The 21,739-nt window shown below is 43.6% G+C and overlaps 1 protein-coding gene across 2 annotated transcripts in view; it reads right to left on the bottom strand.

Annotated features, from left to right (window-relative positions):
* The window catches only part of acbd6 (acyl-CoA binding domain containing 6), a 404,357-nt gene that overhangs the window by 77,702 nt on the left and 304,916 nt on the right, over positions 1 to 21,739 (bottom strand). For both annotated transcript variants that reach the window (XM_078407810.1, XM_078407811.1), the window contains 2 exons: positions 21,296 to 21,401; positions 15,051 to 15,140 (listed from right to left, as the gene is read on the bottom strand). In XM_078407810.1, the coding sequence (XP_078263936.1) occupies positions 15,051 to 15,140; positions 21,296 to 21,401 (196 nt within the window). The remainder of the gene's footprint in view (positions 1 to 15,050; positions 15,141 to 21,295; positions 21,402 to 21,739) is intronic.

Here is a 21,739-nt window from a genome sequence, read left to right as displayed (position 1 = left end):
CCACGGCCCCGGAGGACGCTCCCCGCCCGCCAACGGGTGCACGGATCGGTAGGGTTGCTGGGCCCAGCATGGCCCAGGGGTGCACTCTCCGCCCGCCACCGGCTCCCCCCCACGCCCCAGGGGATACTCCCCGCTCAGCACCGGGTGCACGGATCGGTAGGGTTGCAGGAGAGCTTTCCACCCAACATTTCCGGTCCCAAACATCGCCTGCATTGGTCCAGCACCCTCTCCTCCCCCCCTCCATCAATCCCCCTTATCCCCCTTCCCCCTCCTCCCCATGCCTGTATTTCACTATTTCCTCCTCCGGTGACCAGTCGAGCTCATGGGACAACATGCACCCAGGAATTGTGATAACTGTTTCTGGGGAATTCGTTATAATGTTTTACTCTGTGAGTCTGACTATGTCAGGCTGGTGATGGTCCGTTTAATGGGACTCCTCATCAAAATTGGACATCAGGTCCTAGGAGGATCGCAAAGACCTTTCAAGGACAACCAGGTTAAAAGTAACAATGTTAGACGTCTATCTGGTCCAATATCAAGTTGCCCACCTGAGTGGCAAATCCATCGATTACATTGCTGTGGGTTTAGAATCAAACACTGGCCAGTGTGTGAATAAGGACAGCACATTTCCTTCCTTTATAAATTTACTGCACTGAAAACCCTTGAATCATTTGCCACTTACTTGGTGTTCCCTGATTACTCTGCTGAGAAGAACAGTTTCCAACCAACCAATTATTGTGCACTATATCAAACCCCTCTCCATCTTCTCTGCTGAAAGCAGCACAGCCTGATTATCCAACTCTCCTTATGAAAGATATTCCTCATCCATGGAACTACTCCTTTATATCCTTTCTGCACCCTCTATCAACATAGTTATGGTGTATAAAGGTATGGCATAATCTTCCTGATTTTGTATTTCTTATTTGATGGGGATTAACACATCCCTTCAAATTCTGCATTGTACTCCATTCCAGGAATGTAACCACAATGCTATCATTCCCAATTCAACATGGCAGCCCACCACCATCTTCTGAAGTGTACCATTGTAATGTCTCACCACTACCAGTAATGAATACGTCCTTAATTTTAGTTTAGTTTAGTTTAGTTTAGAGTACAGCGGGGAAACAGGCCCACCGAGTCTGGGCTGACCAGCAATCCCCGCACATTAGCACTATCCCACACACATTAGGGACAAATTTACAATCATACCAAACCAATTAACCTAGAAACTCATACATCTTTGGAGTGTGGGGGGAAACCGAAAATCTCGGCGAAAACCCACGCAGGTCAAGGGAATAACATACAAACTCCGTACAGACAAGCACCCGTAGTCAGGATCGAACCTGGGTCTCTGGCGTTATCAGGCAGTGGCTCTACCGCTACGCCACCTTGCCGCTTAAGGTAAGATTAAAAGCTTAATTAGTCAAGAATGATTAAACAAATCAAAGTTGCTCATCTGATATTCATATCTCTCACTCCTAATCCTTTTAACCGTCATCAGTTGATGTGAAAGGTTAACCATTTCTCTCTCCACATGTGCTGCATGAACTGCTGAGTATTTTCAGCATGCCATTATTTCAAATTTCCAGCACCTGCAATATTTTGTTTTTCCAATAAAAATCATGCTATTCTTACTTTCACTCTATTCAACCATCTTAGCTCCAAATGTGCTAAGCTTTACACTATAACACTCCTCTTTACACAAATCCACACATAACAAAGTTTTCAATTATCACATCTTTCAAGAACTGGAAAAGCAAAAGGACAAATCCAATAGGATCAAAATAACTCTTTAATCATCATGTAGTGTAAGAAAATAACTGCCGATGCTGGTACAAAGCGAAGGTATTTATTCACAAAATACTGGAGTAACTCAGCAGGTCAGGCAGCATCTCAGGAGAGAAGGAGAGAAGGTGTGACACCTGTCCCTTTACCACTCCCTCAACTCCATCCAAGGACCCAAACAGTCTTTCCAGGTGAGACAGAGGTTCACCTGCACCTCCTCCAGAGGCGACCCGAAATGTCACCCATTCCTTCTCTCCTGAGATGCTGCCTGACCTGCTGAGTTACTCCAGCATTTTGTGAATAGAATGCATTGAACTCGCTGGGGGGGGATGCATTGTTTCCAGCACTTCAACCTGACTTCCCTTTGTCCGTTACCATAATCAACGCGAGTCTGTGGGACAGACATGAAGCTAAGTTCCAGTTTCATTTGTAGACGGGTAGTTGAGCCTGTGGAGACTTTGGCTTATTTTTCTTCTCCTCGCTAATTCCGTTTCAAGTTCAGCTTTTTTTGTAGCTTTGAAAATGATTAAAAGAGCCCATGCACGATGAGTAGGTGTGAAGTCAACAAATCAATTGAAGTATTACTACGTTACAAGTGCCTGATCATAGGGGAGAAAACTGCCAGGTTTTCAAACACAATTTATTTGCCAAAATGGTTAAGGCTCTCATACTTGAGCTCCATTGTGTGTGAGAAACAATTTTCCTACATATGTGCACATGAAGTCATGAGGAAGATCAATCCTTAACTATATATTGCTGCACAGTTGAAATTACTTAAGTTCCCCAGGCACTGTGCTACTCAGATAAATACAGGTAGCAAACACTGTTGGTAGAAATGTGACTCCTAAACAAGATGATACGTTATTGAGTGGTGAAAGTGACAGAAGCGCTCGTGTTCATGAGAACAAATCCTTTTTAATGCTTTAAAATCAAGACCAATCACTGATGGATGATGAGTTTTGTCAGACCTCAGCTGCCATAGAACAGGGCTGGCAACATAAGACTTGGAATGAAAATAAAACGGAAACAGTGAGCAAAGAGAAAGTTAGTATATGGGACGTACACCCAAGTTTATAGATTACCGCTGACAGCTACTGCTCAGAGCAGAACACTTGGATATGTTCTGTGGACTTCGGTTAGTGGACATTTCATGTTTTCCAAAGTCTGCTTTTGTTCTGTATGCAGCTGCTTCAATGGTTCAACGGTACTTTGTGTCACATGTACCGAGCGAGGTACAGTGAAATTCCTTTTTTGCATATAACTCAGTAAAAGTATTACTATACTTAAGCACAATCCTAGTTAAGTACAAGTGTATAGGAATAGTATACTGAGTATTTAAATGGGATAGTAACGCCATGAGCAATAAAGATACTTTTATCAGTAGTGGGAATAGCATGGAAGGAAACAAGAAATCAAGATAGAGTTAGATTTAGCTCTTAGGGCTAAAGGAATCAAGGGATATGGGGAAAAAGCAGGAATGGGATACTGATATTAGATGATCAGCCATGATCATATTGAATGGCGATGCTGGCTCAAAGGGCCGAATGGCCTACTCCTGCACCTATTTTCCTATGTTTCTAAACAGGGCGGCACAGTGGTAGATCTACTGCCTTACAGCATCAGAGACCCAGGTTGCAACCTGACTATGGGTGCTGTCTGTGTGGAGTTTGTACATTCTCCCTTTGACCATGTGCGTTTTGTCCAGGTGCTCTGGCTTCCTCCCACATCCCAAAGACATGCAGGTTTGCAGATTAATTGGGTTCTGTAAATTGTCCCCTGGTATGTAGGACAAAGCTGCTGTCTGGGTGCTCGCTGGTCAGCGCAGACTCGGTGGGCTCAAGGCTGCATCGATCTCTAAACCAAGAAATGTGCCTTTTCTCAGGCAAGTAAAATATACGCCAATAGAAAAATATCACGAGAGAAACAAGATGGACGGTCTTCATGGTGGTGTTCAGTTATTCTTAGTTTGTTATCTGTTCATCTCCCAGCAGAGCAACTGAAAGATTGCGAGGATCTCACCAATCATGCTAATGAATGTCTGGCAGCTCAGTTCGCTCCCAGTCCTCGCGTTTCTCAATCTCCACAGACTGTGCTAATCCCTCACAATAAACTGCTTGTAGCTTCGCCAGATATTTATTACTATTGATCAGACCTGTCCCTGCTAAGACTTTTGTTCTCTGAGCTCTGAACTCTGACCTCAATTAAGTTATGAATTTCAATCCAATAGACTGCCTCACTAACTCTTTTGCTCGCTTTGACTGTAGCAATTATAATTAGCAAACACAGGAGTCATGGAAAGAGCAACTTATGGATCACGTTATTTCAATAATAAATAAAATATTGCGGCAAATCATGCAGAAAATATCTTAAGAAATTATACATTCCACTATTTCATTGTAATGCTTGATTTTCTTTTATCGACAATATTAATTTGAAATAAATCTTAATCTTCACAAAAATTACTCATGGGAGCAGAAATAGAATTAATATTATTTTAAAAAACTCCAGGTCCATCAGAAGGGTATATATTTTTATATTCTTGGCAAATCAGCAGTCAAAATCAGATGCATACTCAGCATATGTATAAAAGATTACCGTTGAATGTTAATATTCGGACCACATATGCTGTGATCACTTAAAGAGTTCTAAACTGCCTAATGATTAAGAGATTTTATTTGACATCATTGATAACAAGAAAAAGTACAAAGCCTATAAATAAGAAAGCTTGCTCAACGTACATAAAGACCTTTAGAATAGAATAGAATAGAATAACTTTATTTGTCATTCAGAACAAGTTTGAATGAAATTTAGTTACCATGCAGCCTCAACACTAAAAAAGCACAAAACACATAACCACATAATGCACCACAAACATCAATCACAGTGACTCTCGTTCAGGCACCTCCGCACTGTGATGGAAGGTAAAAGAAAGTCTTATCTCCTTCCTGCTTCTTCACCCGCGGTCGGGCAGTCAAAACTGCAGCGTCAAGGCGATCGAGGCTCCCGACCCTGAAGCCCCCGCCGGACGATGGAAGATCCCGCGGCCGATTTTTAAGCCATGCTGGACGATGAAAGGTCCTGCGAACGGTGAGTCAAGGCGATCGAGGCTCCCGACCCTGAAGTCCCCGCCGGGCGATGGAAGATCACGCGGCCAATTTCAAGCCGCGCCGGACGACGAAAAGTCCCGCAAACGGTCCGACCCAAGGCCCACAATTCTGGGCGGACAAAGATGCTGCCGCTGGAGCCCCCGAAACCCGGTCGCCAGCCAGGGACCCATGAGGGCCCGCGGCCGAAGTCTCCGAAGTCAGCCAACTCCACGATGGTAAGTCTGGAGGCCGCCAGCTCCCTGTGGCTAGGCCGCAGCACGAACGGAGATGCAACCCGGAAAAAGGTCGCATCTCCGTTGAAGAGGGAGATTAAAAAAACGTTTCCCCACCCCCTACATAATACACAACTAAAAGTAAACTATAACATACAACTAACGGGCGGCACGGTGGCGCAGCAGTAGAGTTGCTGCCTTACAGCGAATGCAGCGCCGGAGACTCAGGTTCGATCCTGACTACGGGCGCCGTCTGTACGGAGTTTGTACGTTCTCCCCGTGACCTGCGTGGGTTTTCTCCGAGATCTTCGGTTTCCTCCCACACTCCAAAGATGTACAGGTATGTAGGTTAATTGACTGGGTAAATGTAAAAAATGTCCCTAGTGTGTGTAGGATAGTGTTAATGTGCGGGGATCGCTGGGCGGCGCGGACTCGGTGTATCTCTAAATCTAAATCTCAAAAAATCTAAACATTAAAAACGAGACAAAAAGGAAAAGGCAAACGGACTGCAGGCAGTGCCGCCACTTCCGGTCTTTCTGACCAGAATTATTAACGGAATTTGTAAGCAAAAACTAATTGCCTAAAGAAGTACAGGTAAATGCGTTGATGTACCCTTCAGTGGGCATAGTTTTATTCAGCAAAATGGATTCTCTTTATAGAAACATATAAATAAATGTGCAGGAGTAGGCCATTCGGCCCTTCGAGCCAGCACCGCCATTCAATATGATCACGGCTGATCATCTAAAATCAGTGCCCCATTCCTGCTTTTTCACTAAGGGATTTCAACCTGAAATGTAAACTCTGTTTCTCTCTCCACAAATGCTGCCTGACCTGCTGAGTGCTTCCATTTTTACTGTTTTCAATTACTGAATTTTGTGCTGGGCTCCAGCAAAACCTATGAGCCATGACTTCTGATTCAGAAAATCATTGAAAAGTACACCAAGGTGCACATTCTTCTCGGAACAATGCCTGGCATCTTCTCCCATCATTAAACATCTGGCAAATGAGAGCAAAATTATACCTTCATTTGCTTCTTTGAGTTAATGTTGAATAAAAGTAAGCAATTTAAATTTGCATTTTAAAAAAAGTGCAAATACTGCAAAAAATATGATCTTTATTTGAATAAACTTGTAAAGGTTGCAGTTATTGTGTGTCCCACTTCCCTTGAAATATTAGTACTTTGCCATTGTCTTGCTTTACGGCAATAGTTGATGCTTTGATATCCTGGTAGTGTCAGTGCTTTGATGAAGGGTAAAGAATTACAGTTCATTCATAGGACCATGAAGACTGCTGGTTGATGCACAAATTCGAAAGTCTTGACAATTATTAAAGCACTAACTAACAATTGTACAGGCACTCCCCTACTTACTTGCGCTAGTCAGACGTTATGCAAGTCGGAAATGAAAGTGCTACTGCGCTTGCTAAAATTGACGTGGGGAGCAGGTGGGAGCTCTGACACGGAGACTACATGGACATCAGTGGGCTTATAGAATTGCTGACATAAGTGCAAGGCTACTCTGAAGAAGGATCTCGACCTCAAACGTCACCTATTCCTCTTCTCCAGAGATGCACTCTGACCCGCTGAGTTACTCCAGCTTTTTGTGTCTATTTGCAAGTTTACTAAAGTTGCCTATTGTGTAAGTCGGGAAGTGCCTGTAACTTATTTACTTAGAGTAATAGTTGACCATCCAGATTTTGTCACGTTAGAAAGCGTTGAGCAATGAAGGATAATTTTCTATCCCAAGGCATATACATTCAAAACTCCGCTGCCCGTCTACTCACACACACCTCGATCCGTGACCATATCACCCCCGTCCTTTATAAACTCCACTGGCTCCCCATCCCCCAGAGAATCCAGTACAAAATCCTCCTCATAACATACAAAGCCCTCCATAACCTGGCCCCATCCTACCTGACCGACCTCCTCCACAGGCACACTCCCACCTGCACCCTCCGCTCTGCCGCTGCCAATCTCCTATCCCCCCACATCCGGACCAAACTCAGATCTTGGGGGGACAGGGCTTTCTCCATCGCTGCTCCCACCCTATGGAACTCACTACCCCAAACCGTTAGAGACTCCTCCACACTCACCACATTCAAAACATCACTGAAGTCTCACCTGTTCAGTACTGCCTTCAACCACTGAAGGTCACCTCACCTTCTGTCTCCTTTCTCTGTTCATTTATTTATTTACTTATTTATCTATTTATTCATTTCCCTATGTTCTCAAAATCTCTGTAAAGCGTCTTTGAGTAAATGAAAAGCGCTATATAAATAAAATGCATTATTATTATTATTATTATATTCTATCTTGTGATGCAAGGTATAATTACCATAGTACATTCAAAGCTGCACCCAGTGCTACATGATCTTCTAGTACAATTGGGATTTTTTTGGGTTGTAGTCAACCTCAGTAATTAATGTGGATTAGACTAGACATCCACAACAATACCCCCAATGACTAGGAATTTTGTTTAGCTATTGGGGAAGGGACATAATTATCATCATAAATAGGTAACAGCAGCTACACACTTGGAGACACCTCCTGTACAGCTGGTACTTAAATGCAGATTGGAAGTGATGTAAATTCCATTGCATTATTTCCGCTTTTATCCAGCCACAACGTTCCTATGTCATACATTGCAAAGAAAACCACAAATTAAATTTGATTAATGCATTAGAAATCAGAACAATGTTTTCATGGGACTAGGAAGCCAAAGTACTATTACCAGATTGAGAATTCAGTAGAAATCAAATTGCCGATTGCAGTTTTCCAAATTACACCAGTTATACCACAAACACAGGGATCTGCAAGATGGAGCATCTCAGAACCAACAGATAACTAAATGGCATAGATTAGATATTGCTTTTATCTTCAAACCATTAAAAGGCAAGTTTCGCTGATAATGTTAAGAATAAATTCTTGAACATAAGGAAGGTTTTGATTGAATTGTAAGATACAGCATGGAAACAGGCCCTTGGCCCACTAGTTCTATGTTTTCCCACTTTCACATCCACTCCCTACACATGAAGGAAGATTTTACCGAGGCTAATTTACCTACAAATCCACATGTCGTTGGGCTGCAAATGGTGAGGAAACCTGGGCACCTGGAGGAAACCTACACAGTCACAGGGAGAACGTGAAAACTCCCCACACAGAGAAACCAAGGTACGAAGCAAACCAGAGGGTCTAGCGCTGTGAGGCAGCAGCTCAGGTAGCTGTGCCACCCTTAAGGTACTTAGATCATAGTGCTAATAGATCCAGTAACAGCTATGAATAACTGTGCCATCATGTCATCTTTTCTAATGACATTGTTAGCAATGATGTTGTAATTGGGCTGACATCAAGACAGAATGGGAAAGGCAGTGTTTATTATTGGTTTGGTGTTAATAGGGTTATTTATGGAACTCCTCAATAATATGTCGATTTACTTTTCTGAAATGGGGGTTAAACATTTAGTTGACTGGTGCAAATGGCAGGAGGCATTGTACTGAGAAACCAGCAGCAGTTTCAGTGAACATGCTGGCAATGGAAAACAAGACCACTCATTTGAATCTGATTGTAATACAAATTGGCCTAGTGTTGCATGCAACCAGCCCACCCCCAAACCCCTAAGGATTAAGGTTAAATTATCAACTTCAGGCCATTTTCAGAAGGGAGTGCACTGAAGCATAAAAAGGCCAGTGTACCATTAGTATTGTATTTCAGGTGTCTGAATAGCTGCTGTTTTCACTTCTGAACTTTTTGTCCCATGTACACCTGGAGCAGATAAAGAACAACAGAAAACACCACCACAAATCGCACAGATAATCACACTTATTTTGCTATGTTTAGTCCTGCTCAAATCAACAGAATATTCGATGACCAGCTGCACTAAAGGATTACATGCGTCTTATGGAAGCAAAATACATTGGATTTAAGTCTCAGTAATTTTTAAGGCAGCAAATATTACTAACAATTATTTTTACCAGCTCAGCAAGTTGTATATTACAAAGTACTGGGGGGAAAAAAGAACCGTAGTAGAACATCTTACTGTTAGTTCTCTGGATCAAATGGCCTGCTTCATGAAGAGGTTAAAAATATTACCAAACGCAAACAAGTAAGATCATTTTATCTAAAGTATGTTTGGCATAATTTACATGGCAATGATCGATCAGGGGAATGTTTTCCCCCCAAATTTCACAGATAATACTATTTTCAAATCTACATCGATTAAAGCTTTGTGGCACGACAGTGCCGAAGTAGAGATGGTTGACAACTTCAAATTCCTAGGAGTAAATATCACCAACAACTTCTCCTGGACCACCCATATTGTAGTCATGACCAAGAAAGCCCACCACTGCCTCTGCTTCCTTAGAGGGCTTAGGAGGTTCGGCATGTCCCCAACAACTCTCACCAACTTCTACAGCTGGAGCTGCTATCTCACAGCGCCAGAAACACTTCTTTGATCCTGACCACAGGTATTGTGTGTGTGGAGTTTGTACGTTCTACCTGTGACCACGTGGGCTTTCTCTGGGTGCTCCGGTTTCCACCCACATTCCAAAGAACTGCAGGTTTGTAGTTTAATTGGCTTCTGCAAATTGCTCCCTAGTGTGTAGGGAGTGGATGTGAAAGTGGGATAACGTAGCACTAATGTGGTCAATGGTCAGCGCAGGCTCGGTGAAATACAGAGAACAGAAGAGATTGGAATATTATGGAATGGACCATCTCAGTCTGGCATTTATTCACAAAATGCTGGAGTAACTCATCGGGTCAGGCAGCATCTCGGGAGAGAAGGAATGGGTGACTTTTCAGGTCGAGACCCTTCTTCAGACCTTCTGAAAGCTGCTTAGTTTAGTTTTTTTTAATAGCCCCAAATGTTACCACGATGGATTCCATTCTATTTAAAGCACAGCAATGAGAAGAGCCAAGTTCCATTTGTCATAATGGAGCTGGTGTGAAACATAGGCCTCATAATGTAACGTTTTTTATTGCTGAGCTGCAGTGGGCTGCAGAAACAAAGCAATCTCAAAGCACAAAGATTATATCAGAGAAATCACATTTCACTGGCCAGAGTTCTACCCTTGTTAAACAACATCACAGCACAAAAATAATCTCAAGTGTCCTTGGTGTTAAAAGCAAATTTGGGTTCTTTTCTAAAAAGAAAAGACATTTAAATGCCCATACTTTGTTTTCAGCCATCTTCCCACGTACCAAGACATGCCGTTTGGAATGCTCGATGTTGTTCCCAGGAGTTCCAATACACTGTGATTTGTGATGAGGGTTTGAAATGTCAACAAAAGAGGCATTGTCAAATAAACACCATTATCAGAGTAAATGGCCGCTGTGATAATTGTGGATAATACCCACTTCCACACCTGTGGCCGGCCTTGGAATGTGACCTGATTCCATCCAGATCGTTGGGTCTGTACAGCAAGGGAAATCTAACAAGGCTTTATCTGTCACCCTCGCAGAAAAAGGACCTTTCTTCAAATTCCTTCGAAATAGGGAATCTGAATCCAACAGTTACGAAACGATCCTTGCTAAACCTTAAGTGCTGCAAAATAGAAGAAAATTTCACACCTGAAAAGCTCTCCTTGTTCACCAGCTGCTTCCAAATTACGTAGAAACACAGTGGATTACAGCTTCACCAGTACTTCATCGTCAGAGTTGGTAACAACACTTGACGGCTGCTAACTGGCTGGTATGTGGGGATAACAGGTTGAGGGACAAGAGAAGATGAAGTAAAGCAAGGGCTGTTGATCATCAATAAGATTCTTCCCAGCAGCGATCTGATGGGCAGCAGAAAATGAATTATAATGTAATAAAAAGAAACTGCAGATGCTGGTTTATCTCAAAGATAGACATTAAATGCGGGAATAATACTGTGGGTCAGGCAGCATCTCTGGAGAAAATGGATAGGTGATGTTTCGGGTTGGAATAGAAAATTAATAATAGGTTACAGAAGATAGCAATTGTTTCAATTATGTCAGGGTAGGGATTCGAAGATGGTGGCGGTGGAAGGTCGGTGGCTGTGAACGGTCGTGAACTCACCTCCTGTACCCACAATAGACAATAGGTGCAGGAGGAGGCCATTCGGCCCTTCGAGCCAGCACCGCCATTCAATGTGATCATGGCTGATCATTCTCAATCAGTACCCCGTTCCTGCCTTCTCCCCATACCCTCTGACTCCGCTATCCTTAAGAGCTCTATCTAGCTCTCTCTTGAATGCATTCAGAGAATTGGCCTCCACTGCCTTCTGAGGCAGAGAATTCCACAGATTCACGACTCTCTGAGTTTCCTGCCTCTAACATGTCCAACCCCTTAATAATCTTATATGTTTCGATAAGATCTCCGCTCATCCTTCTAAATTCCAGTGTACACAAACCAATTCCAGTGTATACAAAAAGTGCCCTAGAGTTGTGTGATCGCCTCAGGCGACCTTGGTGCACAGGAGCAGAGGGGTGGCTGGAGGTGACGTACAGCGGTCCATTTGCGGTGGTCGTGATGGCAGAGGGGCCCTACAGCACTTTGGTGAACGAGCGGATCGAGCGCAGCCTGCGGCAACTGCACGGAGCAACGATGGAAGGAGCAGACAGCATTGTGCTGGGCCAGGCCGACCCTTGCTTCATTGATCCCGTGTCGCCAGGATATCTTCTCAGTCTTCTAAGGAGGTAGTGGCGTCGCTGAGCCTTCTTTGTGATAGCATCACTGCGATCAGAGATATGGACGGCCAAGAACCTGAAGGGCATCCTAACACATGGCATCCCTGTGTGGTGTCTCATCTGCACGGAGGCAGAGAGGAGAGCTCCTCAGCGGGTAGTCCATAGAGGACCATCGGAACACAGCTACCAGCCTTGGAGGGCATCTACAACACACGATGCCTCAGAAAAGCCACCAGCATCCACAAAGACTCTTCACACCCCTGCAACAGTCTGTTCGAACTTCTACCATCGGGCAGACGATACAAGGCCTTCTACGCCCGCACCTCCAGACTCAGGAAAAGCTTCATCCCCAGGGCCATAGCTGCTATAAACCGGTCCTGCTGAGCCGGATGGTCACATCCCACAGAGAACCGGTACAGACCTACTTGCACTTTATACTGTTTTAAAACTGTTCCAATTTGTTTCATTGGGTTGTTTAAATTAATACTGACTAGCTAATTAATTTATTGCATCGTATGGGAGGCGCATTCCCAATCTCGTTGTACCCCTGTACAATGACAATAAAGATATATTGTATTGTATTGTATTGTATTGTATTGTATTGTATTGTATTGTGTTGACTCTCTCCACCGCATATTGCAGAGACAGGGCATTTGAAGATCAAGACTTTAAACACACAATCCGTCGACAGGACCCTTTGGAGACATAGACCACCTATAACGAGCATGACATAATAGTGGAGAGGTATGACCTATGCGCTACACCTATGCACCTTTCTAATCCATTGGCAAAGTAGGCAAACCGATGTCAGCAATTTCTCCCTGGATAATATCCCCAGCAAAAACTTTACGTTGACGAAGCGATAATCCATTATGAATTCCCCACACCAGATTTCTGAAACAAGCTCTGCCCTGACAAGATTCGGGGACAGTTTCTTTCCAGCTGTTATCAGGCAACTGAACCATCCTATCACCAACTAGACAGTGGTCCTGACTTCCCATCTACTTCATTGGAGACCTTCAAACTATGTTTAATCGGACTTTACTGGACTTTTGCCGCACTGTATCACTGAAGTCTAAAGCCTAAATAGTCGTGAAATATTGTTTCATTAAGATGATAATAGCAGTTTAGCAGAAGTATCACCTGCACATTCTCAAAGCTTAACAAGAACTGGGATGTGCCATCAGAAGGTACAGTTTTTTTGTAATATTAAGGATATTTTCCACCAGGATTCAAATCTGAAGTGCAGGCTATTTTCATGCCAGTACCAACATAGTCTCTCTGTACCTTTCAGTAATGCGGATCATTGTCTCTGGGGAACATAGAAATACCAACAAGTAAGGTGCTGTGCTCTTCGTGGGCGTATTAATGGGTTCATTTCCCAAGTGTGGACTCATTTGTTGTGGTTGCCCCAGAGGGGAAGCAAACTCAACAATTCACCGCCATTGGCGCCAAATATCAATTACACATCTTTTTTTCCCAAGCAAAAATAAATCAGGGATTCTTTTTTAAAAAGCAGTGTGTTATTAAGCTAAAACGTAAAATGCAACAAATGATAATAACATTTTACAAGAAAAATATTACTCTGTCTTCTAAATATGGATTGACCAGCTGCAGGAAGGAACTGCAGATGCTGTTTTACACCGAAGACAGACACAAAATGCTGGAGTAACTCAACTGGACAGTAACACGGGTCATAGTTGCAAACTTGTGTCGGAAAAAACTGCAGATGCTGGTTTAAATCGAAGGTAGACACAAAATGCTGGAGTAACTCAGTGGGACAGGCAGCATCTCTGGAGAGAAGGAATGGGTGATGTTTTGGGTCAAGGCCGAAGAAGGGTCTTGACCTGAAACCTAACCCATTAATTTTGACCAGCTGCAATTTGCTATCACCTTTCATGGAATTGCTCTCAGCTAGCAAGACACTACCACAGGATTGTACAGAAACAAAATAATGAACTTACAACCAGGGGAGAGGTGAAAGGAAATTGTACAGACAGCCCGTGCATTACCCGGTGCCAATGGATTAGAAAGGTTTCCTAAAGAACAGATCAAATCGCGATTTTCCCCGCACAAAGACTACTATCTACCTCATTGGACTATTTTTAATCGGACTTTACTGGACTTTGTCTTGCATTAAAAGTTATTCCCTTTATCAAGTATCTGTACAATGTGGATGGCTCAACTGTAATCATGTATTGTCTTTCCGCTGACTGGTTAGCATGTAACAAAAACGTTTCACTGTACCTCGGTACACGTGACAATCAACTAAACTAAACTAAACTAAAAGAAAGAGTGGCACAGTGGAAGAATTGCCGACCTGCAACTCCAGAGACCCAGGTTCAATCCTGAGCAAGGATGCTGTCTGTAAGGAGTTTGTACGTACTCCCCATGATCTGCATGGGTTTTCTCCAGAGCCTCCAATTTCCTCACACACTCCAAAGACGTACAGGTTTGGAAGTTAATTGGATTGGTAAAATTGGGAAATTTTCCCTACTGTTTTGTAGGACAGTTATTGTGTGGGGATGGATCACTGGTCAGCGCAGACTCGGTGGGCAAAAGAGCCTGTTTCCGTGCTGTATCTCTAAACTAAACTAAACTAAAGGAGCTTAAGTGGAGCATAACCAGAATGGACTAGAGTCATAGAATCATGGAGTGATACAGTGATAAAGCCTTCGGCCCAACTCACCCACATCGGCCAACAATGTCCCAGCTACCCTAGTCCCACTTGCCTGTGCTTGGTCCATATCCCTCCAAACCTGTCCTTTCAATGTACCTGTCTAACTGTTTCTTAAACGATGGGATAGTCCCAGCCTCAAGTACCTCCTCTGGCAGCTCGTTCCATACACCCACAACCCTCTGTGTGAAAAGGTTACCCCTCGGATTCCTATTAAATCTTTTCCCCTTCACCTTGAACCTATGTCCTCTGGTCCTCGATTCCCCTACTCTGGCTTAAAGACTCTGTGCATCTTCCCGATCTATTCCTCTTATGATTTTGTATACCTCTATAAGATCTCCCCTCATCCTCCTATGTTCCATGGAATAGAGACCCAGCCTGCTCAACCTCTCCCTGTAGCTCACACCCTCTAGTCCTGGCAACATCCATTAGTTGGGCCAAATAGTCTGTTTTCGTGCAATGCAACCCCATGCAATAAGGCAACAGAATATGTCCTGTGGTTCTTGTGATATAAATATAAGATATTTTAAAGCAAATTATAGTTTTTCCACATGAACACTTAAAAAAACACAAACTGCAACTGCAGTTTCTAAATAAGAATGTAAAGATGCCATCTCCAGTTACCCGACTATTGATTTCAGCTTTTTGTTGAAGCAACATCCCGACCAGGTCTTTGTGTCCTCGGTCACAGGCCCAATGTAGTAGTGCTCTGCCCTAGGTAAGCAAAGGAGTGCAGATTTATTCACAGGCACTTCATGCAAAGTCATCCACTTTGCTACAGAAAATAGAAATACAGTGTGTATAAATATATATTGACTGTTTCTAAAGATAAAGTAACTCAACAACTGACATAAAGAAAGAATTTGACCAAAGATTGCAGCTGTGTTTTTCCTATTTATCACATTTTTCTCAAGCATACATGTCTAAAATTAATTACATCTCTAATTTCTTCAGTTCTGATAAAAAACATAACTTAAAGGTTTACTCCAGAACAAGGGGCCACAGTTTAAGAATAAGGGGTAGGCCATTTAGAACGGAGATGAGGAAAAACTTTTTCAGTCAGAGAGTTGTGAATCTGCGGAATTCTCTGCCTCAGAAGGCAGTGGAGGCCAATTCTCTGAATGCATTCAAGAGAGAGCTAGATAGAGCTCTTAAGGGTAGCGGAGTCAGGGGGTATGGGGAGAAGGCAGGAACGGGGTACTGATTGAGAATGATCAGCCATGATCACATTGAATGGCGGTGCTGGCTCGAAGGGCCGAATGGCCTCCTCCTGCTCCTATTGTCTATTGTCTACTCTTATTCTCTCTCTAGATGTGTCCTTGCATGACCTGGCCTGTTCTTGTATTGCCTGGCCTGTTGTCTAATAGACTGAGTGTTTCTAATGTTTTATTTCAGAGTATCAGCATCTATGGTATTTGCTATTAAATATGTTTCTCCTCACTGATCACAGACATCTCATTTCATAGGTGAGGAAGTTACGTTTCTTCCTTGATATGCCAACTCTAAGTTTGAGGGGAAAGACCAACTCAATGAAATGGGACTGGAGATTACATAGTGAAGTGAAATAGCAGCTTCCAAAAAAAAGCCTGAAGTGACTCTTGTTGAGCTTGGATAAGAATTGCATGGTTTGCAATTCCCATCAGCAACAGCTACCGTTTAACTATACAGCAATCCATGAACTTACTGAAATCCTTAGTGTGTATGAGATGATGGATCTGGCTGGGTCAAAAGACAAGGCAATTACATTACACAAATCAGGAAGGAAAAATGAGATAGGTTGCTGCATTAAGACTAAGATAGAGCAGCCACCTCAATCGGATATGGTCTTGCATACAATCAGTTTCCTCCAGACACCAGCAGTTTATTTTGTTTTAAAAAATATTATAGATTGCCTTTCAGCTGGTTCAGATGAGATATTTTCACTCTGCAAAAGCTTAGTTGTGGTATATTAAGTCTGTGAATGCTGATTTTGTTGGTTGATTGTGCCCAATTATCTTATGGTGAATCCCTACAGATGTGCATTGGAAGTCATCTGTCACTCATTCACAATCCATCATATTTTCAGGATACTTTGCTGCTGTGACAAAAGTAAAAACTAGCACAGTTAAGTACACAGGTTAATGCTATCCAAATCACAACTTTATGCCAATGAAGAATGAATCCTTCATTGAAGATCAAGAATCAGATTTCTCTGAGTTTGAAACACAATTTCAATACCACAGCATGATGCAAAAATTTGAGCAATTGCTAAAATTACATCAAGTACCAGAGCAGTCGTTCTGGATGAAAGGGCAGATATTTGATCTGTGTTTTCAAATGAACCCTACTGAATTCGACATGTCTCAATCTATGAATGTATAAGGACTATAGTTGTTCAAGTGTGTGACAAAATGTAATTTTTTTTTTAAAGGGGTATGATCAGGACCGTGAGAGGAAGCGAAGATTTACACAGATTGCTTTAATGTACTGCAACAATATACTGCCCTCTGCTGCTCACCCCAGCCAATTACTGCTCAATAAACATTCAAAAACACTCATCATTCCTGAATATCTTGCACCAAAGTTGTACGAGACACTTACATAGTTACCCATAAAAAAATGCAATTGAGCAACATTTTTAGGCACTTTCTGCCATGATAATAGACTACACTGTTCTTCCAGTACAAACAGTACTAATACTAGGCTGCATGGCGGCACAGTGGTAGAGTTGCTACCTTCCAGAGACCCAGGTTCGATCCTGGCTACAGGTTCTGTCTGTACGGAGTTTGTACGTTCTCCCCGTGGCCTGCGTGGGTTTTCTCCGAAGACTTCGGTTTCCTCCCACACTCCCAAGGCGTGCAGGTTTGTAGGTTAATTGGCTGGGTATAATTGTAAAATCTATCCCTAGTGTAGGATTCCCCCCCCTTAAATCCTCCACTGGGGAAGTAATCACAGACAAATGGCAGCAAATGGAGAGATGGGTGGAACACTACTCCGACCTCTACTTGAGAGAGAACACTGTGTCCTCCTCAGCCCTTGATGCCATCTAGTGCCTGCCGACCATGGATGAGTTAGATGGAGAGCCGAGGGTAGAAGAGCTCAGCAAGGCCATTGATAGCCTGGCCTCAGGCAAGGCCCCAGCCAGCGACGGCATTCCCCCTGACCTGATCAAGCACTGCAAGACCACCTTACTGCTTCCTTTGCATGAAGTCCTCTGCCAGTGCTGGCATGAAGGAGCTGTAGCTCAGGACATGAGGGATGCCACGATCATTACCCTCGACAAGAATAAGGGCGAGAGAAGCAGCTGTAACAACTACAGAGGCATCTCCCTCCTCAACATCGTCGGCAAGGTCTTTGCTCGGGTCATCTTGATCCACCTGCAGAAGCTGGCAGAACGTGTCTACCCAGAGTCACAGTGAGGTTTCCGAGCTGGAAGGTCAACAGTAGACATGGTCTTCTCCCTTCATCAGCTCCAGGAGAAGTGCAGAGAACAGCGGATGCCCCTGTATATTGCTTCCATTGACCTCACCAAGGCGAGTGACTTCGTCAGCAGTCATGGCCTATTCAAGGCTCTCCCAAAGATCAGCTGCCCACCAAAACTGCAGAGCATGATAGAATCCTTCCACATCAACACCAAGGGGAGAGTGCAGTTCAATGGCAGTTTCTCGGAGCCCTTCGACATCCGCAGTGGCGTCAAACAAGGCTGCGTCCTCGCTCCCACTCTTTGGGATTTTCTTCACTCTGCTCCTGGAACATGCCTTCAGCACAACAGAGGGGATCTACCTGCTTTCTAGATCAGGCGGCAAGCTCTACAACCTCACCCGCCTCCGAGCCAAAACAAAAGTACGTGAAGCTCTCATCAGAGACATGTTGTTCGCCGATGACGCAGCAGTTGTGTCCCACACCCAGCAGGAACTACAGTCACTGATGGAACGCTTCTATCGGGCTTGCAAGGACTTTTGGCTGACCATCAGCCTGAAGAAGACGAACGTCCTGGGACAGGATACAGAGGCACCGCCTGTCATCACCATCGACGACCACGAACTCGATGCCGTCCATCAGTTCATGTACCTCGGCTCCACCATCACCGGCAACCTCTCCTTGGACACAGAGATTGACAAGAGGATCGGGAAGGCAGCTACAACTCTCGCTCGCCTCACAACTCGAGTGTGGACCAATCCAAAGCTGACAGTGAAGACAAAGATAGCAGTCTACAACGCCTGTGTCAACAGCACGCTGCTGTACGGCAGTGAGACATGGACTACATATGCCAGACTGGAGAGAAGACTCAACACCTTCCACCTTAGAAGCATCCGCCGTATCCTGGGTATATCCTGGCAAGACAGAGTGTCCAACGCCGAGATTCTGTCTGGCGCTGGCCTTCCGAGTATGTACACTCTACTCAGGCAACGCAGGCTGCGGTGGCAGGGCCATGTCCACCGCATGGAGGATGGCCGTATTCCAAAAGACATCCTCTATGGTGAGCTGACATCTGGGAGGAGAACCATCGGCCGCCCCCAGCTACGTTACAAGGATGTCTGCAAGAGAGATTTGAAGGCGCTCAACATCGATGTGGAGACCTGGGAGAGCCTTGCAGGTGACCGCACGAGGTGGAGAAGTACCCTGAACCAACATCTCAAAACGGGGGAAGAGAAACTGATGAATGCAGCGGAAGACAAGCGAGCACGCAGAAAGGAGCGCAGCAACTTCAACAGACCAGAGACCACACACTAATGTGACCTTTGCCACAGAGACTGTCACTCCCACATTGGTCTCTTCAGCCACAAGCAACGCTGCGCTAGCCGAGGTGTGGAGCAAGCAGCCAACTAAGATGCACCACCCATGGTCAGCCACTTAGGGGCCTAAGATCCCTAGTGTAGGATCGTGTTAATGTGCAGGGATCACAGGTCGGTGTGGACTCGGTGGGCCCATTCTATTGTTGCAGAGAAGGGAAGGCAGTGTAGTGTCTGGATTACTCAAAACCTCTGCTGGGGTTCACCAATCTATTCAAGTGAAAACAAACTATCAGACAGGAGTGCCATTTAGTTCACAACTAAAACAATGGATTAGCTATTGACTTTTCATGGAGAGGTGCCTGGAGTTTCAAGAAATTTCTCCCAGAACTGGGGACACTTTGGTATTTAACTAAACAAAAATGTAATGAAAATCGTAGCCTCTTCCCTGAGCCCGATCTGGATGTGCACCCATTTCTCCCTTCCCTTCCCTTCCCTTCCCTTCCCTTCCCTTCCCTTCCCTTCCCTTCCCTTCCCTTCCCTTCCCTTCCCTTCCCTTCCCTTCCCTTCCCTTCCCTTCCCTCCCCTTACCTCCCCTCCCCCCAAACTTCCATCTATATTCCTTCCATTCACTTTAAATCTCATGCCTCTTCTATCTATATCTCATGTTTAGTCTTTATCACTGGCCTGTGTTCAATTACCTGACATTCAACCCCCTCCCCCTACCTGTATCCACCTATCATTTGAAGCACTCCCTCCTATCTTCTAGCCACCCCCACCACCACCACAAACTACAATCATTTTGAAGGGTCCCAATCCAAAATGTTACCAATCCATGTTCTCCAGAGATACCTGCCTGATCCGCTGAGTTACTCCAGCACTTTGCATCCTTTTGGTAAACCAGCATCTGCTGTTCCTTGTTTCTACATAGTGGGCTCAAAGGATTGGCAAAGCATCTTACAAAAAAATTAGGGTTTAATCCAAATTCTCTCTCAAAAGTATGTTTTCCGTTTTATAGGACTGAGCAGATGTAATGAGGAAAAACTTTTTCAGTTAGAGAGTTGTAAATCTGTGGAATTCTCTGCCTCAGAAGGCAGTGGAGGCCAATTCTCTGGATGATTGTAATGATCAGCCATGATCACAGTGAATGGCGGTGCTGGCTCGAAGGGCCGAATGGCCTACTCCTGCACCTATTGTCTATTGTCTGCTTATAATGGTGAATTGATGTGTGATTGGTTCCCTTATAGAGATGTCATTAAAAACAAGAGCAAGGTAATTTAAATTGAAAAAATCAAATCCATAATTAATGTTGTTTTATTATTTAACAAACAAAAATGTCCTGACATTCTCTCGGCTTTTATAGAAATGTATAATCAAGAATACGTTTTAAACAATGGGAAAGAAAATGTATTGCACCTCGTTTAATTACTGCGGTGGTTGAGGACAATACACTGCCTTCATTCTATAAGTGCATTGAGTCACTGCTTCAAAGAGGCAGCCAGCATCATCGGAGACCCACACCACCCTGCCCACGCTATCGTTCCACTCCTGCCACCGGGACAAAGGTACAGGAGCCTCAAAACTGTAACGTCTAGGTTAAGGAGCCGCTTCTTCTCAACAACCATCAGGCTATTAAACACTACAACCTCCAAATAAGCTCCAAACTACATAGACATGGGGGGGGGGGGCATTGTTTTTGTTTTTGTTTTTGCATTATTATTGCTTGCTTTTTTCGTTATATCCTAAACTTATTTTTCGTTGTTTGTTATGATGTTATCAGAGTACTACATTTTAATAACTGTTGTGCTGCTGCAAGTAAGAATATCATTGTTCCCTTTCAATTTTGATTGTCAACACTCGTGATTCTTGAGATTTCAGTTCAGAATTTTTCTACCTCATTTGAATGTTTCCCTTCAGGTAGGAAGGGGAAGGTTTTATTAGTGCAAAGTCAATTTTTATTTTTACGTTGAATTATTTGCCAAGATTAAAAAACGGAGGAACTTTAAAACAAGTTTTCTGGACCAAAAATCAACATTTAACATGAATTTTAAACACTATTGAGAATTTAAATGTATTAGCAAACTGGTTAATATAGAACAGAGTTCAACATATGTCAATGTAGTCAATGTATTGAGAAAGTGTCACTGAACAACATACCTCCTCATCCCTCAGGTTAACATCCACATTCTTAGATACAAGAGCTTTAAAAACATGATCAATGTTATTCTCTCTGCAGTGATCAAATATGGTTTTGTCTTCTTCCCTGCAAAATAAAGGAAGTAAAATATTTTAATACAGGCTGCATAGAAGCACAAGCGAGATGGCAAAATGATTGGAAAAGTGTTGAGATGATGGATGGCAGAAGTGGATATAACCAACTTCTACGTCAATAGTCTAGACAAAACCATAAGACCATTTACCTTACACTTTTCCACAAAATCCTTACGAAAATACACTCTTCATCGTTCAGTTGCAGGGCTTCAAGAGTTTAACAAAAATGATTTTGATGAGCCCACGTTCAATTCAAAAGATTCTGGATTTCCCCCTCAGCAGTATTTTGAGGTCAGTCTAAGCTGACAATTCATTGAACCATATTGCCAC

The sequence above is a fragment of the Rhinoraja longicauda genome, chromosome 11 (assembly GCF_053455715.1).
Source record: "Rhinoraja longicauda isolate Sanriku21f chromosome 11, sRhiLon1.1, whole genome shotgun sequence".
NCBI classification, from domain to species: Eukaryota; Metazoa; Chordata; class Chondrichthyes; order Rajiformes; family Arhynchobatidae; genus Rhinoraja; species Rhinoraja longicauda.
Note: the sequence above shows the minus strand (reverse complement) of the source record. Positions and strands in the feature narration are given on the sequence as shown.